Source organism: Neomonachus schauinslandi, chromosome 1 (genome assembly GCF_002201575.2).
Source record: "Neomonachus schauinslandi chromosome 1, ASM220157v2, whole genome shotgun sequence".
In the NCBI taxonomy this organism is placed as follows: domain Eukaryota; kingdom Metazoa; phylum Chordata; class Mammalia; order Carnivora; family Phocidae; genus Neomonachus; species Neomonachus schauinslandi.
This window is the reverse complement of record NC_058403.1, coordinates 192,716,868-192,740,403: the sequence shown is the minus strand read 5'-3', so window position 1 is coordinate 192,740,403 and position 23,536 is coordinate 192,716,868. Positions and strand designations below refer to the sequence as shown.

The following is a 23,536-nucleotide window of genomic DNA, read 5'->3' as shown; positions in this document are numbered from 1 at the left end:
CTCAAGAGCCCTCCTTTTTCGGTGGAAGATTTAGAAATGTTTGAAAGGATCGTCCAGTTTGGTTGAAGTCCGCTGAAGCGGCCTTTACATCTACTCCCTGCAGGGGGCTTTGGCAGAGCGAATGGACACTATCTTTCCCCAGGGCTGCATTTCAGACATATTCAAACTGCTCCGAAAAGCAGAACATTCTTCAGTGCTCCCGGTGGTCCCTTTTGCAAACATCTGCACCCCGAGCAGCACTGTGGGGCTAGACATTATGTCACTGTTATATGGTTAATAGAATTTTGAAGATGGCAAGTAAGTTTCTTTCCTCTAATTGTTTAAAATACAGCATTCGGTATTTTAAAATATGCGTTCTCCAGTGTCTTTAAACTTTTGAGAAATCTTCCTTATTTCTCCAACCAGCATCTTCCCACAGAGTTATGACTGAGGAATCCTCAGAAAAACAGTTTCCTTGATTCTCTCCTTCTTAGCAAATCTAGTGCTTATTAAAAGACTCTGTGTCTTGGGTGAGGTGGATGCTGGAGCCCGAGGAAGAAGGAAACAGGCAGGATCCTAGGAGAAAGGAATTTCAAGCTGACATCCATTCTGGCCATTCAGTTGATGTTTATGGAGCCCTCATAATATCAAAGGCCTTGCTGAAGCCATTACAGTCACAATGATGAAAAGTTGGACACGACCCATCCAATGGGGGAGGCACAATGTAAACACATAAATCACTCTATCGGTTAGTGATAACTGCTAGGAAGAAAAATGAGAAAGGTAAAAGCATAGAGCTATATGGGTGTGTGTGTGTGAGTGTGCGTGTATGTGTTTCTCTTTTACCTGGTGTGGTCAGGGCAATTCTCCCCGCAGAGGGGATATTTGAACAGAAGCCTGAGCACAGTACAAAACAGCCCTGGGGCCATCTGGGGGAAGAGTGATCCAGGCAGAGGGCACAGAACACGCAGAGGCCCAAGGTGGAAACAAGCTTAGCATTTTCCAATAATTTCAAGGAGACAGGTGGGAGCACAGTGAGCAGTGGGGAGAGGGAGGGAAAGTGAGGCTTCTGGGGGCAGGAACCAAGGGCCTTGGGTGCCTTGGTGAAGAGTCTGCATTTTAATTTAAAATAGAAACCACTAGAGGATTTTGAGCCAGGGAATGCTTATGGTCTGATTTTTGTTTTAAAAAGAGGGCTCTGAGAAACGCACTGAGAGTTCTAGAGGTGAGGGGGTGGGGGGATGGGTTAGCCTGGTGATGGGTATTAAAGAGGGCATGTTCTGCATGGAGCACTGGGTGTTATGCACAAACAATGGATCATGGAACACTACATCAAAAACTAACGATGTAATGTATGGTGATTAACATAACATAATAAAATTAAAAAAAAAGAGGGCTCTGGCTACTGGAGGAAGAAGGCATGTATTTGAAGGGGGCAAAAGGAGAAGGGATGTCTTATTAGGAGTCAGTCATAGGAGTTTAGGGAGGAGATGATAGAGGTTGGGCTAGGCAGTGTGGTGGGATGGAGAGATGGGTTGTGTGTGTGTGTGTGTGTGTGTGTGTGTGTGGTGATAGTGAGCAGGAAGCTGGGCTTCAGCCAAGGGCTCCCTGGCTTTGACACTCTGAGGCACAGTGAGAGCAGAGCAATAGCCCAGGTGTGGGAATACTTGCTGTGTCTGCAGAGTGAAAGTAGTAACCAACGTTGGTTGAATACTGAGCTGTACTCCCCATTTCACCCTCTTCATGTCTGTGTGAAGTTGGCTGTTGTCCATCTTTTGCTATTGAGAAAAGGCTGGCTCAGAGAGGACAGGCAACCTGCTCAATTCTCACAGATAGAGTGAGGATGAGCCAATGACCTGAACCTAGGTTTGTTTGACCCTAAAGTTTATAATGTGACCAGGCTTACCATGACACTTCATGTATGAGAAGCCTTGTGCTTGCAAAAAGTGGTCCAAGGCCACCAGCAGCAGAATCCTTGGAGGGGCTTATTAGAAAGAAAGATCCCCCCTCCACCTCCTGCCCCAACTTGAACTTCCCGAATCAGAACCACTGAGGGTTTGAGATCCGCCTCTACAGAGGATCAAGGACTTGAACTGTGTCTCACATTTCCTCCCAATGACACTTCCCTCTACCCTAGTTTAGGCCCCAGTATCTAAACTGTTATAAGAGCTTTTGAATATTTACATTCTTACTGTTTTGAATAAGTAATACATTCACAAGTCTCAAAAATCAAAATGATTTAAAGTGATAAACATTGTGAGACATCACTTTCGATCCTGTCCCCATCTACCTGTTCCTCCTAATCCCCCAACAAGTAATACCTATTTGTAGTTTCTTGTGTATTTTCCATTTTTAAAGCAAATAAAAATATGTCATTTTCTACCTTTCTTACACAAAGGTAGCATACCATATACACTCTTAGGAACCTTGTTTTAAAAATATATATATTCCCCAGATCTTTTCACAACCATATATAGAAATCATCCTCATTTTTTAAACAGTTGCATAATACTCCATTGTGTAGATGCTTGCTTAACTAATCGTGTACTAATAGCCAGTTGTGTTGTTTCCAGTCTTCTGCTTTTAGAGTTAATGCAGTAATGAATAACTGTATATGTATGCAATTACTAACTGCAAGGTAAATTCCTATAAAAGGGATTGGTAGGTCAAAGTTTAAAGCATTTGTCATTCTGCAGCTTCAGGGTGAAGCATTTTGTATCCCTATCAGCGGCATCACGGCCTTTTAGCCCATCTCTCTTTCTGATCTGGAGCAGTAGATCTTTACCCAGTTAGACCCAAAACCCTCTTTGCCATCCTGATTTGAAATTCTGAAATGATATAACCTGCTCAGTCAGATTTAAAAAAAAAAAAATCAATATGATGATTTATCTGGTAATATCCAAGAGAAATAAAAGTAATTTATAATAAAACAAGAGATATTTCACTATGTGAAACACTCGTGCAAGATTATACTGCAAGATGTTATGAATTCATTAGAAGCTTGCACTTCTATGCAGACTAACTGTGAATGCCACACTCAAATGCTGACCAATACAGATGTGCTCTGTTGGTGACTCAGGACCTGTGGGCACAGTTGCCACTGGAGAAATGATTTTCCAAAATGGTAAAACAAACAAACAGACAAACAAAACCTTTGGCTAATGTTCTAAATGAAACGGATGACAACCTTCCCTTTATTTACACAGCAGTTGCATTTCTGGAAAATTTGGTGCTTGTAAAAGCCATGCAAAAGCTCCTTTGTATTTTTATATAAAATGGGTTTAAGTTCTCTATTCAGATAATGATGACCAGGTTTTTCTCCTACCTGAATGTCCAGGGGGTCATTTGAAAGTCCTGTGGGACACAGGACAATTCTCCCTTGTGTGGGACTGTCCTCCCTCCATCTACTAAATGCCAGTAGGATTCCAAGTCATTGTGATAAAAAGAAAAGTCCCAAATGTCCAATATGCCCCTGGGGGCAGTGTCCTCTCCTGCCCTGAGAACTGCTGCTTTGGGGTCTCCTCTGGAGTCCATTCCATAGACCAGGACTGGGTGAACATTTCTGAAATATTTCACCATGTTTCATTTCTGTTCAAAGCCCTGCAGCAGCTCCTCATTGTAGGACAAACACAGCATCCTCAGCTGATAGGACAGAGCAGGGCTCATTTGGCCGGATTCAATGCTTCAACTGACAGTCGGGCGTTGAAATATAGGCTTTTGGGTGAGAATGGCAAGTAGGACCCAGTGCCTACTGATGCTTCTGGTTCCTTATCCTGATGTGCCTCACAAACCCCAAATCTTTCTGACCCTTTGAGCTCTGAATTTATTGATAGCAGATTTTGGTACACAAGATATTTTTATTTTTGACAGAGCAAGAAATGTTTAGTGGGATTCATCTTAAACATATTGTGCATCATGCTGTTTACAGTGGTTCATGTTATAATAAATAAGGTAGTCTAAGGTTATAAATGCTAAGATGCCACCTTTTGGGCATGTGATTCCCTGTGCCAGGGCTCCTTGTCCTGGTTACACTCCAGTTGCCCAGAATGCCTGTGAAGTTCAGGGTAAGAGAGCATAATGACTTTATAAAATGTCGTCGTGACCTTGGTGTTCAAGTGGCCCTCAATATAGTCCAGACGTCCAGGGGTTGCTCATATATGACTAAACTGTACAGTTTCGCTGTGCCTCAATTTTCCCATCGGTTAATAGGGAAAACAATACATGGATACTACAGGTACTTTTTTTTTTTATATGCACTGTAGTTGATCTCTTGTCAAAGTTTATCATTCTGCATTTACCATTTATGGCTTTTTGAGTGAGGCCTGTGTCCCTCGGTAGGTACCCTCTCTATGAGGCAGGTGTCATTTGTTGGCTACCGGGTCTCCAGCATATATCCCATCACACAGATGCTTGACAATTCACTGGATGAATAAGTGAATGCGTGAAGGGCTATTACCATATAGATACCATATAGGTAAGGGACTGGTGCTTCACTGATGAGGGCTAGTATGCTTCCCTCCTTCCCTCACTCATTCACTCATTCATTTAGAAAGAAGGCTCCTGGGGTCTGACAGGAGAAAAAATTTTCTCCCAGCCCCCAATTTGAGCAGCAAAGCCATCCGGACCACTTGCCCCGGGGTCAGGCCACGCTTGGCTCTGTTTGGAACTGTTAGCACGCTTCCAATGACGGGAGGTGTGCACAGAAGCGGAGAATTCATTATAACCGGTTAGTCATCCGTGGAGATTGTAGACGCTGCCCGTGGGCGGGACGCACCTGGCGTTTCCCCGGTGGGGCCTGTTTCGGGCGCCGAGCCCCGGGTGCGAGCGCGACCGGCCCACGGGAGCCCGGGGTCTCCCCTCCCCGCGCAGCCAAGTCAGATCAAGCCCAGCATCTGCTGGCGTAATTCTGTCCAGGGGCCACTGGGCAGGAGGGCCGGCCTGGGTCCTCGCCCGGCACTCCCGAGCGGAAGCGGCAGCCCACTCTCACTTGCTCCCCCGCCGCCCGCGGTCGCCGAGGCTGGAGGCGGCAGGCGCGCAGGAGCGCACGTCCGGGTTGCGGAGGCACGCAAACCAGGCGGGCCCGAGCGGTGGACGCACCAGAGACCCCGCGGCGTCGGGAGCGCGCGGCTCGCCAGGGGCCACTCGAGGTGCGCTCGGCGGGTCGAGAATGACTCAGCCTCCCTCGGGTCGGTCTTCACTGCGGGTCCACGCGAGGGCCCCACAAAGTTCCCAGTCACACCCCAGACGTCGCGCGCGGGCCGGGGGCTCCTACAGCCAGGTCCCGGTGGGGGGCGGCCGGGGGGCGGGGGGTGGGGCAAGGCGGGTCCCCTGGCCTCCCAGGGCTTCCCCGACTTCCTTTCGTCTCGCCCGTTCTTCAGCGCGCGGCCAGAAAGCGCCGCCGGCCCAGGGGGTGGGGGTCGGCGTGGGGGAGCGGGTGGCCTCCGGGCCTCAGAGGAATCTCGCCTTCCCGAAATCTAGGGGGTCCGCCGATCCGGAGGGACTGGGCGCCGCAGTGGCTTCCCTTCCCGGCCCTGACAGCTCGGCCGCAGCCGCAGTCGCGCGGACACCGGGCTGCAGCGCGCTCGAGCGCCAGCAGCTCGGAAGCCCGGGCCGGGCTCCGGGCGCTTCAGGGGCGGCCCCGCGGCGGCCGGAGCCTGAGCCCCGCGCTCGCGCGCCAGCGCCGCCCTTCGCGCCCTTCCCTGTCAGGCGCCGGGGCCGGATCAGTAGCCGCGGGCGGCCACGCAGCAGTTCCCTAGCCGGGACCCGCAGAGCCCCCAGTCCCGTCCCCGCCCCACTCCGCCGCTGGCGACCCCGGCCGCCGCCGCAAGCCCCGGCTCCTTCCTCAAGACTTTTGCCTCTCCGCCTGCCCCTTCCCTCCGGAGAATCCCCTAAGGCTCGGCAGCGCCCGACCCCGCCGCCCCAGACCCCGGGGCGCTCCTCCCGCCCCCCTTCCCCCCCCCAGCAGCCCCGGCCCCTGGGGTTGGGGGACCGCCCGGGGCCAGCCTGAGAGTCGCGGCCGCGGCCGCGGACTGCGGAGTTGTAAAGAACTCGGCGGCCGCAGTGGCCGGGCGGCCGCAGTGGCCGGGCGGGGCAGGGCGCGCTCCGCCGCCGCCAAGGACACTGGAGTTTGCGAGTCCCCGCCCGCGCGGCGCCTCCCGCCCTCCCGCCGGGGCCCGCCGGACTCCCCGGGGCCGCCGAGGCGGGGCCGGGCGGCCGCCGTGCGAGAGGCGCGGCTCCCTCCTTCTTCCCCCGCCTGCCTCCCTGTCCCCTCCCTTCCCTCCCTCCTCTTCCCCGCCCTCCCCCACCCCCCGCTCCTTTTTCTGCTCCCCAAGTGAGCCCGGCGCGCGAGAGGCAGGCGGGGCGGCGCGCAGCAGTCAGCCCAGAGCGCTCGCCCACCGCCCGCTCGGCGCAGCTCCCCGCGGCCGCTCTTGTCGCCGCCGCCGGCGCGTCGGAGGGAGCCCAGCATGGCCGGGCTGGGCTCGCAGCGGCGCGCGTCCCGGGGGGCCTCGGCGCTCCTCGCAGCCGCGCTTCTCTACGCAGCGCTGGGGGCCGTGGTGCGCTCGGAGCAGCAGATCCCGCTCTCCGTGTAAGTGCCGGCTCCTGCGCCGCCCAGGGAGGGGACCCGGCCGCCCGCGACCCGCCGTGCCCAAGTTTGGGCGCCTGCAGGTGCGGCCCGGCAGGACCTGCCGCGGGCGTCGGCCTCGCCTCTCGCACCTGCCTTCCAGGACGGGCGTGGGGCGGCGAGGCTGGGGTGGGATGCTCTTGCCCCCTCGCTCAGGTCGGCGAGGGAGACCCGGAGAGGTTCACCTCAAGTGACAGCTCCAACTTTGAAGCCTGTTTACCGAATCCAACTTCCACGGGCCATTTATTTATTCCCTCTTTGCTGTCTTGCCATCTCACTTCTTTCTGGGGAAGGGGGGGAAATGGGTGGGTTTCTTCCGACTAGTATGTGCCAGGTGATGCCCAGTTGGGTGGTCAAGTTCTCAGACAATGATTCACATAAAACCCGGTGATCTTTTTAGAGAGCTTGGGAGACTTTGCGCGTTTTGAACTATGTGACCCCCCTCAGGCCCCCTCCCGCGTTGCGCTTTGCAGTTTGGTGCTGGCAGTTTCTACCCAGGCGCTTTTTCTTTTCTTTTTTTTTTCTCCAATGTTCTGTCGCCCGGCTCCTTCAGCCACAGCCCCGTGTGTGCGTGCGTGTTGACTGTGACACGGGTGTTATATTTGTTCCTGTGCCCTTTCTCCCTGTAGGGTGAAGCTCTGGGCCTCCGCTTTTGGTGGGGAGATAAAATCCATTGCTGCTAAGTACTCCGGCTCCCAGCTTCTGCAAAAGGTAAGGTTTCTGTAGTGGCAGGAAGCGATGATTTTTCCAGCACAGAAAATGGAGGCAGATTTAGTTTTCCAAACAAACGTGAACCCGGAGCAGCGTCAGTTATCAGCGGTGTCTCTGGTCCCCTCGTGTCTTGGCAGTGGACTGTGCAATGATTCCTCCCTACCAACTGGTTATTTTTAGATGACACTTGGTTCTAAACACAAAGAAAGGCAGGATCCTCACTGGCACTGTCCTGGCTGGGGCTGGGAAACTGAGTGTGTTTGCCTGGCTCTCCTTCCAGTGTCGGTATTGCTGTTACTGTGTGAGAGCAGATGCTTTTCTGGCCAAAAAAATGCTAACTTCATCCAAGGGGCAGCCTCAGTGCCTGTTTTATGATGTCTTTCACCTTGCCTGCTTTGGAGACTGGGGTTCAGCATATCTGAGAAAGACGCTGCACTATTGTTTGTCATCCCTGCGGTTGTACAATCCCATTATTCCCCAATCATCTAGACCCAGGGCTGGGATACATTACATCATTACAGATAAGGAGAATGAATGTGGTTATCTTTCCACTCAGCTGCACTGCCGGGTAATAACCTATGAGAGTAGTCCACAAACTTAAGAAATTGGTCTGCGTCCATATAATTCTGGAGAGTAATGAGAATGGAGAATTGATTATTAGGCTTTTATCAGAAACTGCATCAATTTTAATTCAAACAGGCAGCATTATGCTTAAAATTACCTTGTGAGATGTATGGTCCTTTGCCCTCCCCTCCAAGAAAAAAAAAAAAAAGAAAAAAATAGGCTGGGAAGGAGAAATTACAAGGGTTCAAAGAATTTCAAGTTAACAAATCAGCAGGATCAATCCAAGTATTCTCTCAAAGATAGAAAATAAAATTGGCCTTTAGGGGATAATTCTCTGAAAATGGGTACAAACAGATTAAATTGTCAAGTTAACTTTTCAGCATTTTTAAATGTGCTTTTTGGGCCAATGTAACATATGTGTTATGCATGCTGCCTGGTAACCAAGTACGTATTTTATTTATGGCATTCTGCTTCAGAGAGTAGCGTTTTTGGGGACATTATATGAAGCAGTTTGTCACACGAAATCCAAATATCGTAATAAGGCATCAGCCCACAATGGAAAGAAGGAAGTTATTCTTAAAAATTGCCAATAGCCATATTCTTTGAAACTGTGGGAAGACTGTTTGCTCAACTCTGTTATTTGGGGAAGGAGTTCATTGAATTATGGGCAGTTCATAAAAACTTGAGGCTGCGATGTGCCTTTATAGAAAAGTGATAATTTACATACCTGCGACCCACCCGTCAGTTTATAGGAATTGCCTCTTTTGCTGGTATTCTTTGAATCTGGACCAGTCTGTATCCTGCTTTGGCATTTTGCCTGTGTGTCACATGTTTTATGTGGAGAGTTTGGGACTGTTGCTGTTGCCTGTATTGCATTGCCTGTGTATTTTCCTTATGCTTTTAAAGAAGAGAACATTTTTGTATAACTTTAAAGAAATATTTTTCATCTGCCTGTTGTAGTTTAGTTGTAGCAACTCTGAAAGTATCCCTTCAGAGCCTGTGAATGGTTTTTTGGTTGTGCTTACCTATCTTTTATCTCACATTTTGTAGGAGCACAGGAGATAGGCTTTTTCCTTCTCTCTGAAGTTAGCACACATGCTCGCACACACATGCACACACACTGCACAAAAAAACCCGTCAGCCATATTATTGGCTACTCTGTAATAGCCAATTGGAAACAGCTAAAATGCTTCTCTTACCTTCTCATCAGCATCCTTTCTGATACTGAATTCACAAGCCTAGCTTTGCTTTTGTCATGTTTGCAGCTTGACAATTGTGTAATTATTTCCAGCTGTTTATGGCTTTGTTGTCATTCCTTGCTGTTGCCTGGCGTTTTGTAATCGGATGCAAGGGGAAGGTGGGGTGTTGCTTGGCATTAGGTTCCGGGGTGGATACCTGCTCTTCTTGCATTTCGAAGGCAGTCATGTGCCATGGAGTCCTGAGGTACCTATGGCTTTGGCCTGATAGGCAAGGACTTCCATGAATGATGGGCAGGGCACGTCAGGTCACTTGGGGAGCCCTTTTGCAGGTACCTTTTGGCCATCTTGGTCCATTGCCTCCAAATATGACGGAATTTTTTAAATTAGCAAATAACATTGATTTAGACAGTTCAGAATATAAGAAACTTTAAGAAGAGATCTAAGGTGCTCAGAGTGTGGGAGGCATAACATCATTTGGAAAAGCAAGGAGACAGTTGCCTTTCTCTTGCTTATTTTCACGTTTCTGGCCATTTGCCTGAAGAAATACTCCTCTAAGTCAAAACTCTGTGCATCCTTCCATCACATCACTGCATTCTTAACAATTTGGATACTCTGAACATGAGTTAAAAAAAAAACTTGGCTGTAAAACGAAGTTAACACTGTATTAAGGGGACTCAAAGGTGACAATACCATGTTGCATAACAGACTGTAATTACACTTTTAAGGCACGGACGTGTAAATTTGATTTTCAGTGAAGTAGGCATACTGCATACCACTGTATCATTTTACATACTCTATGTAGTTTCTCTAGTAGACACTTCATGTTGTGAATCAATGTAGTATATTCATTTTTAGAATGGGGGTTTAGTAATTTCTGCACTAAGGCAAAAACTTTACAAAACAGCTATTGTGAATATAAGTTAAATAACAATTGGCCGTTTATTTTAAGGTGTTTGGAGACTGGGAAAACTGCCATTTTGGTAAGGTTTTTTTTATTAGATAATATAATTTGAGCTAGTAGAATTATCGCTGACTTCATCAACATAAACACAAGTGTTTAACAATGTACCTCATTGTCATGGCTTCAAAAAGGAGAGCGTTTCCCCAATTGTTTCTATGTTTAATACCATGGCTTTCACTACTTTAGCTTATGATAATATGGTAGGTATTCTGTGCCAGACTTTCCCTATTTTTTTTTTCTCCTTTTTGTCTTTGCTGAGCACAGGAATAGCAACCTATTAGTTTCTTTTAAAGAGGATATTTCTGAGTTTGTAGAAGGCTGTCATCGTGTTTGAGCAAAGGGGTGTGTTTTGGGGACGGTGTGGAAGAACCTGAGATGTGTATGTCGGACTCAGAGTTAATCTTGAGAGGTTGTTACCGTTGTGCCAGAACAGCGGCCCCGAAAGGGAAGTCCTGGTGAGCCGCTGTGTGTCTGTATCCCGCCTTCCTTAGCTGGCAGATACTGCAGAGGTTTCAATTGGCTTCCACTTTTAATTAACTTTCCTGTTTGACATATTCATGCCAGTATTCAGCTGCCTCTATCTTGCTTCATTTTCCTCAGATAATGCACATTGTTTGGGTTCTTTGGGGGAGGCATAGTTTTATTACCTCTCTATTTTGGGATTCAGTGCCTGGCATTCCGGTAGGTCTGGTAGCCTGGGCTGTTAAACTCATGGGCTCCACGCCCTGAACACTCACAGTACAAGGTATTAAAGTGGCGTGATGCTCATTTCCATGCTCCTTAGGAAGAATTTGGTAGAAGCTGGGCTTTTTTCATTCTGTTTAGTACCGCATTCAGAGATTGCCATGTTTATGGGGGTGAAGGGTTCCAATTACATTTTCCAGAATCGGGATGATAAATACACAGCGGAAATACAGGTACTGTGTGTCTCTGCCATTAATGCGAGGAAAATAATGGACATTTACCTTGCATGCCTTATGCAGCACTTACCAAACATGCACTTCTTGGAATGCACAACCAGGTTTTTGCGTTATCAACTATTTATTGAGAGGGCGGCTTTCATACATAAACGTGATGTCGCTTTCCACAAGACAGAGTCAGCAGAGTAAAAGGTTGGTTCTTTAACCCATTTTGATAATTATGACTCTTCATCAATGTGGATATCAATGGACTTTTAAGTAATCAAATAGGAGTATTCACTTATCAGGAATTGGGTCGCCGTGCTGTGCTACCTATAGGAAGCCTGATACTCTACAGATTGCTTTTCTAGGGGAGGCGCTCCTTCGCTGAACATTTTTGTTGAGTAAACACGGTTATTTGTCATTCTGCAAGATTAATGCATTCAACCTACGCTGCCAGTGGCCAATGCTCTAATTCACAGCACCACTTCAATTACTGGACTTTTCTCTGGCAGATTATTTTTAAAAGTCTTGAAATCTCAGAAAGGACCGTTTTCAATGTTTCAGGACAGTTTATTGGTCTCATTATTGCAGTCACCAGCGCATTAGCAGGACAGGGCGAACCAGTTGGAATTCAGTGATGCATCTTACCCACACATGTATCTAACTGCGTTTGTAAACTCACACCCGGTTCCTTGCTGACCAGATAAAGTTCTTTTTGTATGGCTTGCTAAATTTTTGTCTGAGCTCCTTTTGTTCATTTTTTTTCTCTCTCTCAAAATTTCTTTGCTGCCAGATATATTTCTGCTTTGCTTTTTCTCTCATTGGGAGCTGCTGCAGCGTCTGTTGCTGGATTTACAGATGCTAGTCAAAATTAAGGGAAATGAAAATATAGACATTGTTTTCTTATCGGAGGCAAACTCAGATTTTTATTTCAATGTGGTTATAATTTTGATCAATTACTATGGGGATCTCATGCTGGCTTTTTATTTCATTTTGTATTTTATCTTATCTAATACCAGTGTGCTTTGAGGCAAACACACGAGTACCAAATCACCTAATAATTATGAAATCTGTCGGGCATGTGCAAGCACAATTAATGTTTCCATTTTGTGATGAAGATGTAGCCGTGTATGAGGGTGAACAAAAGTAAAAGAAATGTGGAATCATTACCCCAAGCACCTGTGGTCCCACCGGGTGTTTAATTGTCCTGCAGCCTGAAGCACATATTCATGGAAGCGCAAGTTTGAGATTTGAGCCCCTTTTCAGTCTTTGAGGGATCCTCAGTTGGTGGTGGTGCTCACACTTACGTCGATCAATACATGACTTGGTGTATTGAGCTTGCCTAAAGAAGTGTACATTCTCACCAGGATCTTTTGTGTCCGGTCTGTCATTCCTCCAGATTTACCATCACAGATGCCAACAAATGGGCTTTTTCTTTATCCACATTCGTGTCTGTCGAGGGTCCCCCATCTTCTGCAGTCACTTCTGCTTATTGAAATTTCCTCCTTCACCGAGACCCAGAGCATCTTCTAGACAGAGACTTTGAGCAGATTCTGTGTTCCCTGGGACACTGTGATCTGACTGGGAGGTTTGCTATGGCTGAGACTGAGAAAAAATGAAATAGATGTTGTAAATGCCAGCCTATGAATTAGCATATGAGATCCTTTTAATGCAGTTTTTATACAAGAGACATAATGGCCTGTGTTTAATATCAAGTGACTACAGTCGTGCTATTGTGTATCATTCAGAAGAAGTTCCTCATGTCAGGCTTCTGGAAACATTGATAGAATCTTTATCAGCCCTCTTTGGTCCATTAAACAAAAGTTAGCTTCTCCTTCAAGGGAAGGAAGGAAGGAAGAGGAGGGCTGCTTGATTTCCTTTGATTTCCCTGAGTATTTAGTGACCAGCAGATTGAGGTGGTTGTTCCTGAAATGTCAAGCCAGGCTCAAAGACCCCTCTGTGATGCAGCCCTCTGCCTGGACCACAACTCACTCTTGACAGATTAGGCATCTGCATAGCTAATGTATTTTTAGGGGATTTCTATGTGCATAGCCAGCACGTCTGCTTTTCAGAAGAAAGTTATTTTACCGATACAACTTTGAAAAGAGTCCAGTGTGTTTTCAATAAATGGTAAACATTTCAATTTCCATTTGCTTTGAACAACATTCATTGGGTGTTCATTCCAAGGCTGTTTAAATAAGGCATTAAATTTATAAGGTGTATTAAATTTGTATGTTGCATAGCTTCCTGGTGACCTCAAATCAAGATTATGAACATAACTCAGAAGCCAAACTATTAATGGGCATTTCAAGGCCATATTGGAAAGAAGAGCATTATCTCTTGACAAGAAATAGATGGCTATTTCTTCACTTTGTGCTCTTCAGAGTGTTTATCTTGGCACCTGATATTGGAAAACAGTACCCTCCCAAGGTTAAAAGAGCTGTTATCCATGTAAATGATCTGGACAGGCAACCTGGGCAGGGCCGTAAGTGGCTGTGGGTTCACAGAGCAGACCTTTGGTTATCCATTTTAGGTGAAGCAACTGCCAGTTGATATTCGGGGCTTGCACATGTCATTGCCATTATACTTATTAACTTCGTGCATGTGTGTGTAAGCCCATAAAAATGGATGCTGCTCATCACAGAACGTGCCAGATGCTGCCTGCTGATGGAGAAGACTGTTCTTGTCCTCTTGGGCTTCTAGAGAGCGTGGCTTGAGGGGCTCAGCAGGTCTGCTGGGACAGGACCAGTCCACCCGGCACCTGAGATGGTGTAGGCAGCTGGAAGCTGAGGATCTGCTGAGCCCGGGACCAGCTACATAATTTGCAGGGCCCAATGAGTGAGGAAAATATGGGACTCTTTGTTCAAAAACTATGAAGAATTTAAAGATGGTGACAGCAGAGCATTAAAGCACAGGGCCTGTTGGGTCCTGGGCAAAGGCCCCTATGGGACAGGCCGTGCTCAGTTAGGCTTTCTCTTTCCCCTGCTCGGTGGCTCGTCCTCTCAGCCTGATTGAACGTTCAGGCCACAGTCAGTCTAGGAGGTGTCCTTTGCCCATCTTTGTTCATCGTCATAATAGGTGGAGAACTTGGAGCGTTTACATTGCTGCGCATCTTTGGAGATGCAGTGTTGTTAAAGGAGAGGTCACTGGCTTAGGAGCCGTGACATCTGTCTTTTTATCTTTTCTGTACATTTCCTGAGTGGATTTGGGCAAATTGCTTAATCTCATAGTAAAAACAGGTGGACTTCACTCATTCGCTCTGCGTTCCTGCAGTCCAGGTACTGTGATAAGGATTTTATAGATGCCATCCCCTTAAATTCTCCCAACAACCCAATAAGTCAGGGACTACCACTCACCCCCATTTTACAGATTTGGAAGTTGAGGCTCCCAGAAGTTAAGCAGCCTTTCCAAGGTGACTGAATCTGTTTACCTGGCCACTGTGCTACAATGTCCCCTCCTCTCTTTGTGACCTTTTTGGCCTCAGTTCCTGTTTGAGAAAAATGTGGTTAATACCTGTGTTTCTCTAGCTCATGAGTGTTTGGGAGGACTAAATGAGGTAGCAGCTGAGAGGTTACTTCAGAAGCTGAAACCCCAGGCTAACAGCAGAGAAGACAGGTGTGGAGTCAGAGGGACTTGGACTGGAGTCCCAGATCTGCCATTTCCTAGCTGGGTTGTCTTGTTGTTTGACATTTCTAAACCTGTACCCTCGCATGTGAAAGGAGTCCAACACTTTCTACATTATAGGCTGTGATGAGGATTAAATGAAATAAAGTACAAAAAGCACTTAGCGTGGTGCCTGGCCCATGGAAGCCTCCTGCCAGGGTGTTGCTGAGGTCATTACTGGTTGCATGATACAACCAGAAGGTCTTTCGGTAACCTTCGCTGAGCTTCTGTGGGGACTGGGTTCGCTCATGCCAATGAGCAAGAGCACGGATGGGCGGGTGAGTGCTGGGTGCCGGCGTATTGGCAGGTGATCCCACAAGGCACCTGAGAGGAGGGAGCTTGTGGACCCAAGTGGGAGGAGGCTGTGTGGACATGACCTCTGCCCAGACATTCACTCTTCTCCTTGAGGTCAGCTCTCTTGTCCCTGAGGGTCAGGAGGAGAACCCATCACGCGAGGAATGAGGCTTGAAGAACTGTGTCAGGGTCTCCCCGTTACCTCCTCCCTGGCTCTGCCCTGCTGTGGGGGCAGTGGATCAGGCTGAGGAGTGGCTGAGTGTGCCCCAGTGTTCCAAGTGCGGCTGGAGCCATAGGAGAGTGTGGGCATCCAGCGATCCCCCTGCTGTGGGGGTGCATCCAGGAGCCAGCCGTGGGCACTCATTAATCCAGATGCCCTCTTGGACAGCATTCCAGGCATTTCTTCCCATGAAAATCCCATCTGCTGGACTTCTCCCAGTGACTTCCCGGGGTGGGGGTGGGGGTGGCCCTGGACACCAGCAGGAGACTGGGCACCTCACTAGACATGGGGGGAGGGGTCTTTCCTCCAGTTGGGACAGGAAGGTGCAGTGGTGCATGAGGACTGCCATCTGCCCCCACGTCTCAGGAGGCACTGAAGGGCATCCTGTGTCCCTTGGTCCTTCCCACTGGCCCTCCTGCCTCTGCTTCAGAGCTTGCTTGGCACATTCTGTTGTGTTTGGCTTATGAGCGTCTGCAGTCCTCTGCTGATCTCCTTGAAGATGTTGCAGGAGTGACATGGGCCACCCCTGTTTGTGGTAAACATAGGCACCAATACTTTGAAATCATGCTGGGGGTGCTATTGTAGCTGCATAACTTAAGAACATTGTTTATGCATGAAGCCGTTATAATCAGCCGTGAAAGTCAGTAAGAAGTCAGGAATGAAAGGAAACATGCAAATCTGTGGTAGTTCCACTTGGGCCAGGTAGTTCAGAAAAGTGCCCAAGAACCATTTGTGCCCAGGAATGTTACAGAACATCAGAGTCTGACTGTACTGGCAGCTTCTTGAAATCCACCAAGGTCATAACCAGCTTAGGTAAACAGATGGTTGATGGGGGCTGGATAGGAAGGAAATGGACTTTTTCTTCTTTCGAGTGTTTAGTATGAGCCAGGCATGCTTTGTAGGAAAGGAGATCATGTCAGGCATCTGATGTGGTCCTTGGTTCTCTTTGGAGGTGGCCCCCGTTACCTACCTCTTGCAGGTGGGTCTTGCAGCTCAGGGAGGTGGAGTAGCTGGCCATGTAGTGGGGCTGGGACTCACACTGGTTTGTTTTGAGCACTCCCCCTCCCACAAGGCTGGGATTTTCCTTTATGGCACAGGCCACCTGTGTGGGTTGATCCCACCTGAGCACAGGCTCCAGTGGGGTTTGCAGGACTGCAGCAGGATGAGAAGGGCTGGGTAGGTTGGGATGCCAGAGCCCTTGCCACTTTCTTTCCCCCAGACATGTGTCCTCAGGTGGGGTATCGGGATGTGCGCTCTTTGGACAGCGAGGCTAAGAAGGACTCTCTGACCTCCAGTGTGGGCTCGTGCCTGCTGGGGGCCAAAAAGCGGTTCCTAGGGGAGTGTGGGCAGGGTTGGTTGGTCTGGCCCTGGCTTGCAGGGGAGTGGGGGCGGTGTCGGGCACCTAATGCCTCTTCTCAGCCTGGAGGGTGCAGCTGCCAAGGAAGAGAACAATCTTGTGGGATCCCCAAGCAGGATGCTGTCTCAGCTAAGACAAGAGGATTCAGCTGTTCTGGAAAAAACGGGGAGCATTTCCCTTCGTGTTTTCCCTGAAAAGTCAAACCTGCTCTTCGTCTGTTTGCTCAGGTCTCTGAATATGGCAAGTGTGGTGCCATACACTTAATGATTTGACATCTTTTCCTGAGACTTTGGTGTTTTACATTAAAATGGAATGAAAGGTGTAATTGGCCTGTGGAATTCCCCCCAGTCTAGACCTTCCCATGATGTAAACTTGACCCTGCATTTCCTTCTTGACAGCTGCTAACTCTTGGCTCCCAGGAGGGAATGAAGTGTCTGGTTTTAGAAAAATCTAGATTTCCATTACAGTGAGCATGCATAGCCGAAGACAGATTTTTAAAAAGAGCATGGGCCTTGGAGTTGAATTCTGCTCTGCCAGTCACTAGTTTTACCTCCCTGGGCCTTGGTTTGTTCATCGGCAAAATAGAAGTACTAATAAAAGCGCCTGTGTTAAAGGGCATTGGGGAGGATTAAGTGATATAACCCATATGAAGTAGTTTAGAACAATATGTGGCATATGGGAAGCCTTACTTCTCTGGCCACTCTCTCATTTATAGTGTCCTGCTTCATTTTTAATGAAGAGCAGAAGAGACTCCTGGAATTTTAGTCACTTGGACCCCATAATGGGTTCATAAAATTAAGACAATGAATGGCACACGCATTTAATGTGACAAAGGCATGGTTGCAAACAAAAGCATTTATGACGTCCCCGAGGAGGTGGATTTCTTTTGCTTTCTTTCCCAAATTCTTCTCATCTGGGCCCTTGTACAGTAAAGGTGGGCAGTTTGGGAGTTCAGGTTTGTTCTTGCTATAACACTGTACTGTAATTTGCAAAGCAAGGGGAGAGTCAGAAACACCTGGCAGGGCTTTGGCTCTTTGTACCTGCGCCATCCATAATGCCTTCTCTATTGTGCTTTGTTGAGGCAGAGGCGGAAAAATATTGTAAAAAGAACAATAGGTGTGGGAGGCAACAAATCCATTGGAAGTAGGTAATCTTTGGCCACGAGTCATAACACACAGCTTTACTCTTAGCTTCCTACCACTTTCCATTATCCGTGAAATTTCTATTAACACAACATGATCACGTCATGTACCAACAGCTCAAATGGGCCCAGGTTTTTGCCCTACTGACAGTCATTTGGCTTCCTGGATGCTAATGCCGAAGTTTGAGTGTTCTTTCTTCTTTTTTTAATTTATTTTTTATTTTATTTTTTAATTTTTTAAAAAAGATTTTATTTATTTATTTGACAGAGAGAGACACAGCGAGGGAGGGAACACAAGCAGGGGGAGTGGGAGAGGGAGAAGCAGGCTTCCCGCTGAGCAGGGAGTCAGACGCGGGGCTCAATCCCAGGACCCTGGGATCATGACCTGAGCCGAAGGCAGACGCTTAACGACCGAGCCACCCAGGCGCCTCCTTCTTTCTTCTTTTTTGACCTATGCTCCTGTCAGAATGCACACAGCACAGAGAACCCTGTTTAAAGGAATCGCTGTCAGACAACCCGTAAAAGGTGTGTGTGTGTGTGTGTTTTAATATACATGGACTGTTTCCTCTTGTAAATAAAAACTGAGGTCTACTTTAAAATCCCAAGGTCTGTGGCCAAGTTTGAGTATTTCAGAGCATCAGGATCATCTGGTCACCCTGAAAGAAGATGTAATCCTCTTAGGAAAGGGCTCACAGCTTACTAATCTTTTGAAAAAAAGCCAACAATATACATTTCCCAGAACAGGAATTTCAGAACTATGGAGCCACAGCTGGATTTTCTACTTAAATAGCAAGATTTTCAGGTGTTTTTTTTTTTTTTTTTTTGCATGAAACAAATGCCCTATGAATGTTAGGAAAAACATATAGACTTAGAAAGAAATCAGGGGATTATTGATTTTTAAAAATTTACCTTTAAGGGAGGTGGTTGGTCTTGGGAAGGCAGAAATGTGTAGGTGAAAGTCGGGATCTGAGTCAGGCTAATCCAGATTAGAATCCAGGGCCACCCTGACAAGTCAGTCATGGAACCTCACAGTTTCTATCTGCCAAATGGACACGACAGTAATAACTTCTAGAGTGGACTGAGAAGTCCAAACGAGAATATGGACACAGGATGCTTAGCAATAAGTGTTTCACAAGAAGCATTTAGAAAAGGTGGGCTTCTGTCATCATTCCCCAGGAGCTGCTCCCGCATCCCAGGCATGTTGGCTGCTTGAGAGAGCCGTTCGTCCGCTTCGGGTAGAGCTAACATCAGGCCACCTGCAGGCCTTCTTTGGAGACCTCCATTAACGCTGCCCACCACTGAGCTCCACAAAGGCGTCTTAGACAGTAATCATAACAATGATGCAAGTGCTTTGTGTGTTGTGCCCTGTGTTTTATTTGTATTCCTGAAATCCTCACAACCACTCCTGAGGTGGGTTCTGTCATCCCCTCCATTTTAGACAGACAGAAACCAAAACAGAGAATGTAACTTTGCCCAAGATTACCCAGCTTCCAAGTGGCAAAGGCAGGCTTAGAGCCAGGGTCTTGTGAGTCCTGTTCAGGTGCCTGGACTGGGGCACCTGGGTATTTCCAGGACCAGCATGTTTTGGTCTGAGCCTGTTATTGGCTTTGTTATTGGCTTATCGGGACTGGTGGTGGAAACTTCTTCCTCATCCTTAATCCTTTCCCCTTTGGAATTCTTAGTCTTATTTGGATGCATTGTCATTTGCTTTCATAATACAGAATTAAAAGGGGGGCAATGATGAGAGGAGGGCCCGGAACCCTTCTAGCTTTTTACAGTGTTCTCTTTTATTATAATAACATGATGCTGCTTGTCTTTTGATTCCGTTGAGGGTCAGCCAGCCCTCTCCACATCAGCTCTGACTCTTAAGAAGCCTTTCTGAAAATCTCATTGTTAATTCAGTTTCCCTTTTTGTATTCCCCATTAAGGTAACGGAGGATCATGGGGAGGACCCTGGAACAAGATGAATCTGGCTGGAGACCCAGTGTGTCCCTTAGCTTCACTTCCGGGCCTTGGGTTCCTTACCTGTAAAATGGGGTCATGAGGATTAGCTGTGTCAGCCTGTGGCAGTCTTCGTGTCCAGTAAATTTCAAGTCCTTGGTTTTTGATATGCTCATTCTTTGTCTCTCTTCCCTGGGTGTTTTTTGGTGCTTATTATTTTTTCAGGGAAGAAACACAGTTCTGTTTTTCTGCTTGATTGACAGCTAGCTTGAAGGCCACAGCCCTTCGACCTACTAGGGTCAGTTTTATTTTGCATGGAATGAGTCTGGCAGATCTGTTCATGCCCCTGGCAGTCCTGGGGATATGTGATATCCTGAGGACCCCTTATCTTTCTGTGTGGGGTGTCAAGAAGGAGGCAGGTAACTAGACCTTCAATTCCCCCAGGGCGGACTTGTTCTTTCTGACGGGAGAGGGTCCTCCTTTGGCACTTAGCACAGAGCCATCTTCGGGTGGGTTTCAGGGGTTGTTTGTGGGATGTACAGATTAAACAAAGAAGAACCTGGTCAAGTCTTTTTTCTGGTGCTCATGTGCGGGTGATCAGAATAAAAACAGTATTGAACACAGGCCAAGGACGAGATCCCTCACATCTCTTTCCCTGCTTACTCTCTAGTACAGGGTTTTATGACTCCCTAGCATCAGGGGCGGATGTCTCCTGGCTGCAGCAATCCGGCTCTGAAGCCCTGCGGGCAGGTCGCTCACCCACAACCCTCTTGGTACCAGCAGGGGCTGCCAGACATCCGAGCCAGCTGGTCCTCCCTTCTTCCAGCCCGCGACCCCCTCCTCGCCCCTGGGGAGCATCCCAGCAGCATCCCAAACACACTGAACACTCCCAGTGGGGCTGAGGGGTCCTGGCACCTCCGCGGCGCCGAGCCCAGCAGCTGCGGCGGAAGCACCGCAGTGCCGGGCGGGTGCACGAGGAGCACCAAGCAAGACTGATGGGGCCTCCGCCGCAGCCGCCACCATCAACCTGGGGGAGGCAACTTGGCAAAGGCAATTAGGGAGCTGCTGCAGCTAATGCCATGAAGTGCTCGGATGCCACATTCCTAGTGACATCAGGGAGAAATGAGAATTTTAATTTCTACCGCTTTCACCTTCTCCGAGGCCCTGCCGGCGTCGTGATGCCACGCAGCGTTTGCTGGGCTTGATATCACCTTCTCAGTGCAGCTTGCTTTATTTTGCATTTGTCTGTTTATTCTTTACATCCCCTGGATGGGTTTCTGCGTGTGCATTGAGGGCAGTCGGGCGCTGTGGTCCACCGCATGTAACTGCAGCATCCACGGGGCAGTGTTACCCGCTTATGGACAGCGTCCTGACTGCAGCCTGCAAGGCTGGAGCCCCCAACCTCCACTGAGGAGGAAACCGTGCAAGAGGCCATCCAGCCAGGCTGGGGGATTTGCATTTGCTTTTGTGTCCTGCAGGTGCAGTTGTCTGCTTTCTTCTGCAGGCCTGGCCCGCGGAGATGCGGAAAGCTCGCACCAAGCACAGCTCCTCTGGGATGAAGAGAGCAGCTGGTTGGGAAGTGGGAATTCAATCATGTGCATTTAATGGGGGGCAGTTATGCCAGAAGAGGTTTTGCTGCAGCCCCACTGTCCCTGGTATCAGGCCCAGTATGGCATTTGGAGGCTTACGGAGGAGTCTCCATCCAGCTCCTGCTGGGACATCACTCTGCGGAGGCTGTGAGGCGTCCTTGGATGGTCTTTGCTCTGTGGGGCACCCCTGGAATTTGCCTTGGGGCCCCATAGTGACCGTAATCTGATGCCCACCTTCTACCTTCCTGCTGAGTCTGACTATTCAGAGGGGAGGGAGAGGACCTCTGAGCTGGGGCAGATCTTGGGAACCCAGTCCCTCCTGCTATGGGTGCCCGGGCCTGGTGGCATGCCCCGTGTCACAGTGAATCAGGAACAGGCCAGGCCTGGAGCATTGGCGTTTTTACTGCCAGATTGTGCATTCACGAGGACATCGAGGCCACAGAGGGAAGGAAGGCTCCACATCCCACAGTGGGCTTCTTAGAGGATGGAGAGAGACAGCTGCTAGCCCCAGACTGCCCTGTGCCTGTCAGAGCTCTCCTGCTGGATCCCACAGGAACCCTGGTTTGTGCAGCCTTTCCTCTAGTCCAGCCACGTTGAAGCCTGAAGTTCACCTGGTGAAAATGTTCCCCAATGTGTCTGTGTTAAAAGATTTTATTTTTTTAGTGTATTTTAGAGAGAGTGAGAGAGTGTGCACCAGCACACGTGCACAAGTTGGGGGAGGGGCAGAGAGAGAGAGAGGGAGAGGGAGAATCTTAAGCAGGCTCCACACCTGGCGATGAGCCCCACTTCGGGCTCGATCTCAGGACCCCGAGATCATGATCTGAGCCGAAATCAAGAGTCAGACGCTTAACCCACTGTGCCACCCAGGCACCCCAATGTGTCTGTTTTTAACAGCCAAAATACTTTGTCCCAGTGTGTGGTGGGGAACATTCCCCTTATTAGCATGATCTACATTGAGTGCAGGGAGCAGGAGACAGAACAATTAGTCAACAAAAGTGTTTATTCAACATTGAGAAACCTGTCTGGAAACCCGAGGCCTCCACCTTCTCCTTTTCCACAGTAGAGGTGCACATGACCAATTGCTTCATTTTGGGTAGAACACCATGGTTTGGGAAAATCTTCAGCTGCCTTAACAGACTCACGAGAATACATTTGCTTTTGACCAAATGTTGGAAATGTTTTCTTCCTTCCTTCCTTCCCTCACTCCCTTCCTGCCTCAACAAACACCCATTGAATACTCAGTGAGGCGTGTGGAGCTGTGTTGGGTGCCAAAATCCCCTTGCTGCTTTGGCCACATTTTGCATCCTCACCCTGAATGCTTTGGTGACAGCACACGGCTCACACTCCCCAAGCACACCAGGCTGTGTCACGCCTCTGTGCCTCAGCCCACGCCAGTCCCGCCGTCCACATGGCTGACCCTGTTGCCCTTGTCTGACTGCTGAGCCCTGTCTCTCGAGGATGTCAGTCTTCCACCTGCTGAACTATCACCTGGGGAGCTTATTAAAATGCATTCTTCCAGGGTCCTACCCCAGGAGATTCGGACTCAGTAAGGTTGGCCCAGGGCCTGGGCACCTGCATTCTAACAAACATCTTAGGTAATTCTGATGACAGTGGTCCAGGGACCATGCTTGGAGAAACACTGTTTGTATCCCACCTCTGGGAAGGCTTCTGGATTCCCCTAAAGAGACCGAATCTTTCCCTGTCTTTCCTGCTGGGAGAAAAGGTGCACATCTTCCCACTGGGGTTTGCTTAATCATCTGTGCTGTCCCGGGCCAGAGGTTGCAGCTGCTCCATCCCCAAACCCAGCCTCCTCAGTGTGTATGGCGTGAATGGAGATTTTCTCTGCAATAGAAGTGGGGGCTTTGGAACAAGTCAGGCATTTTATCTTTTAAGTCAGAAGGTACCCAGGAGCATGTCTGATTGTTGAAGCAGCTTATTTAGAAATCACTGAGCAGAGTTGAAGTGGCCATTCTCCAATTTGTAAGATGGAGAGAAATTTGTTGACCTGTCACCGATGGCTTTTCTTCCTACCAAATAGGTTACCGGGACCTTTAACAGAAAATTGTTTGGTGAACATCAATATGAAAGACGCCATCTGCTTCCCATAAAAGGGCTGCTCCTAATCTCTCTGGTACAAGAATTGCTCCCCCAGGGGCCTGTTGGGCACAAAACTGCATTTTTCCTAAGTCAGCAACTTTCATACTTTTTTTGACCATGACCCAAAGGAAGAAATACATGGTTCAGTGCAACTCGTTGCATACAACTTCTCATGTTCAATGCAAGTTTCATGCAACATTACTTAGCTTCTCTGCAGTGCAATCTGGTCTATTCTATTCACATGGACTCCTATTCTATTCTATTCTATTCTATTCTATTCTATTCTATTCTATTCT

At 48.4% G+C, this 23,536-nt stretch overlaps 1 protein-coding gene across 1 annotated transcript in view; it reads left to right on the top strand.

The window, feature by feature from the left end:
- The first annotated feature begins 6,443 nt into the window (after positions 1-6,443).
- Positions 6,444-23,536, top strand: part of CACNA2D3 (calcium voltage-gated channel auxiliary subunit alpha2delta 3) — an 856,949-nt gene continuing 839,856 nt past the window's right edge. Inside the window, exons 1-2 of the mRNA XM_021694907.1 lie at positions 6,444-6,565; positions 7,231-7,312. Coding sequence (XP_021550582.1) covers positions 6,444-6,565; positions 7,231-7,312 — 204 coding nt within the window. The remainder of the gene's footprint in view (positions 6,566-7,230; positions 7,313-23,536) is intronic.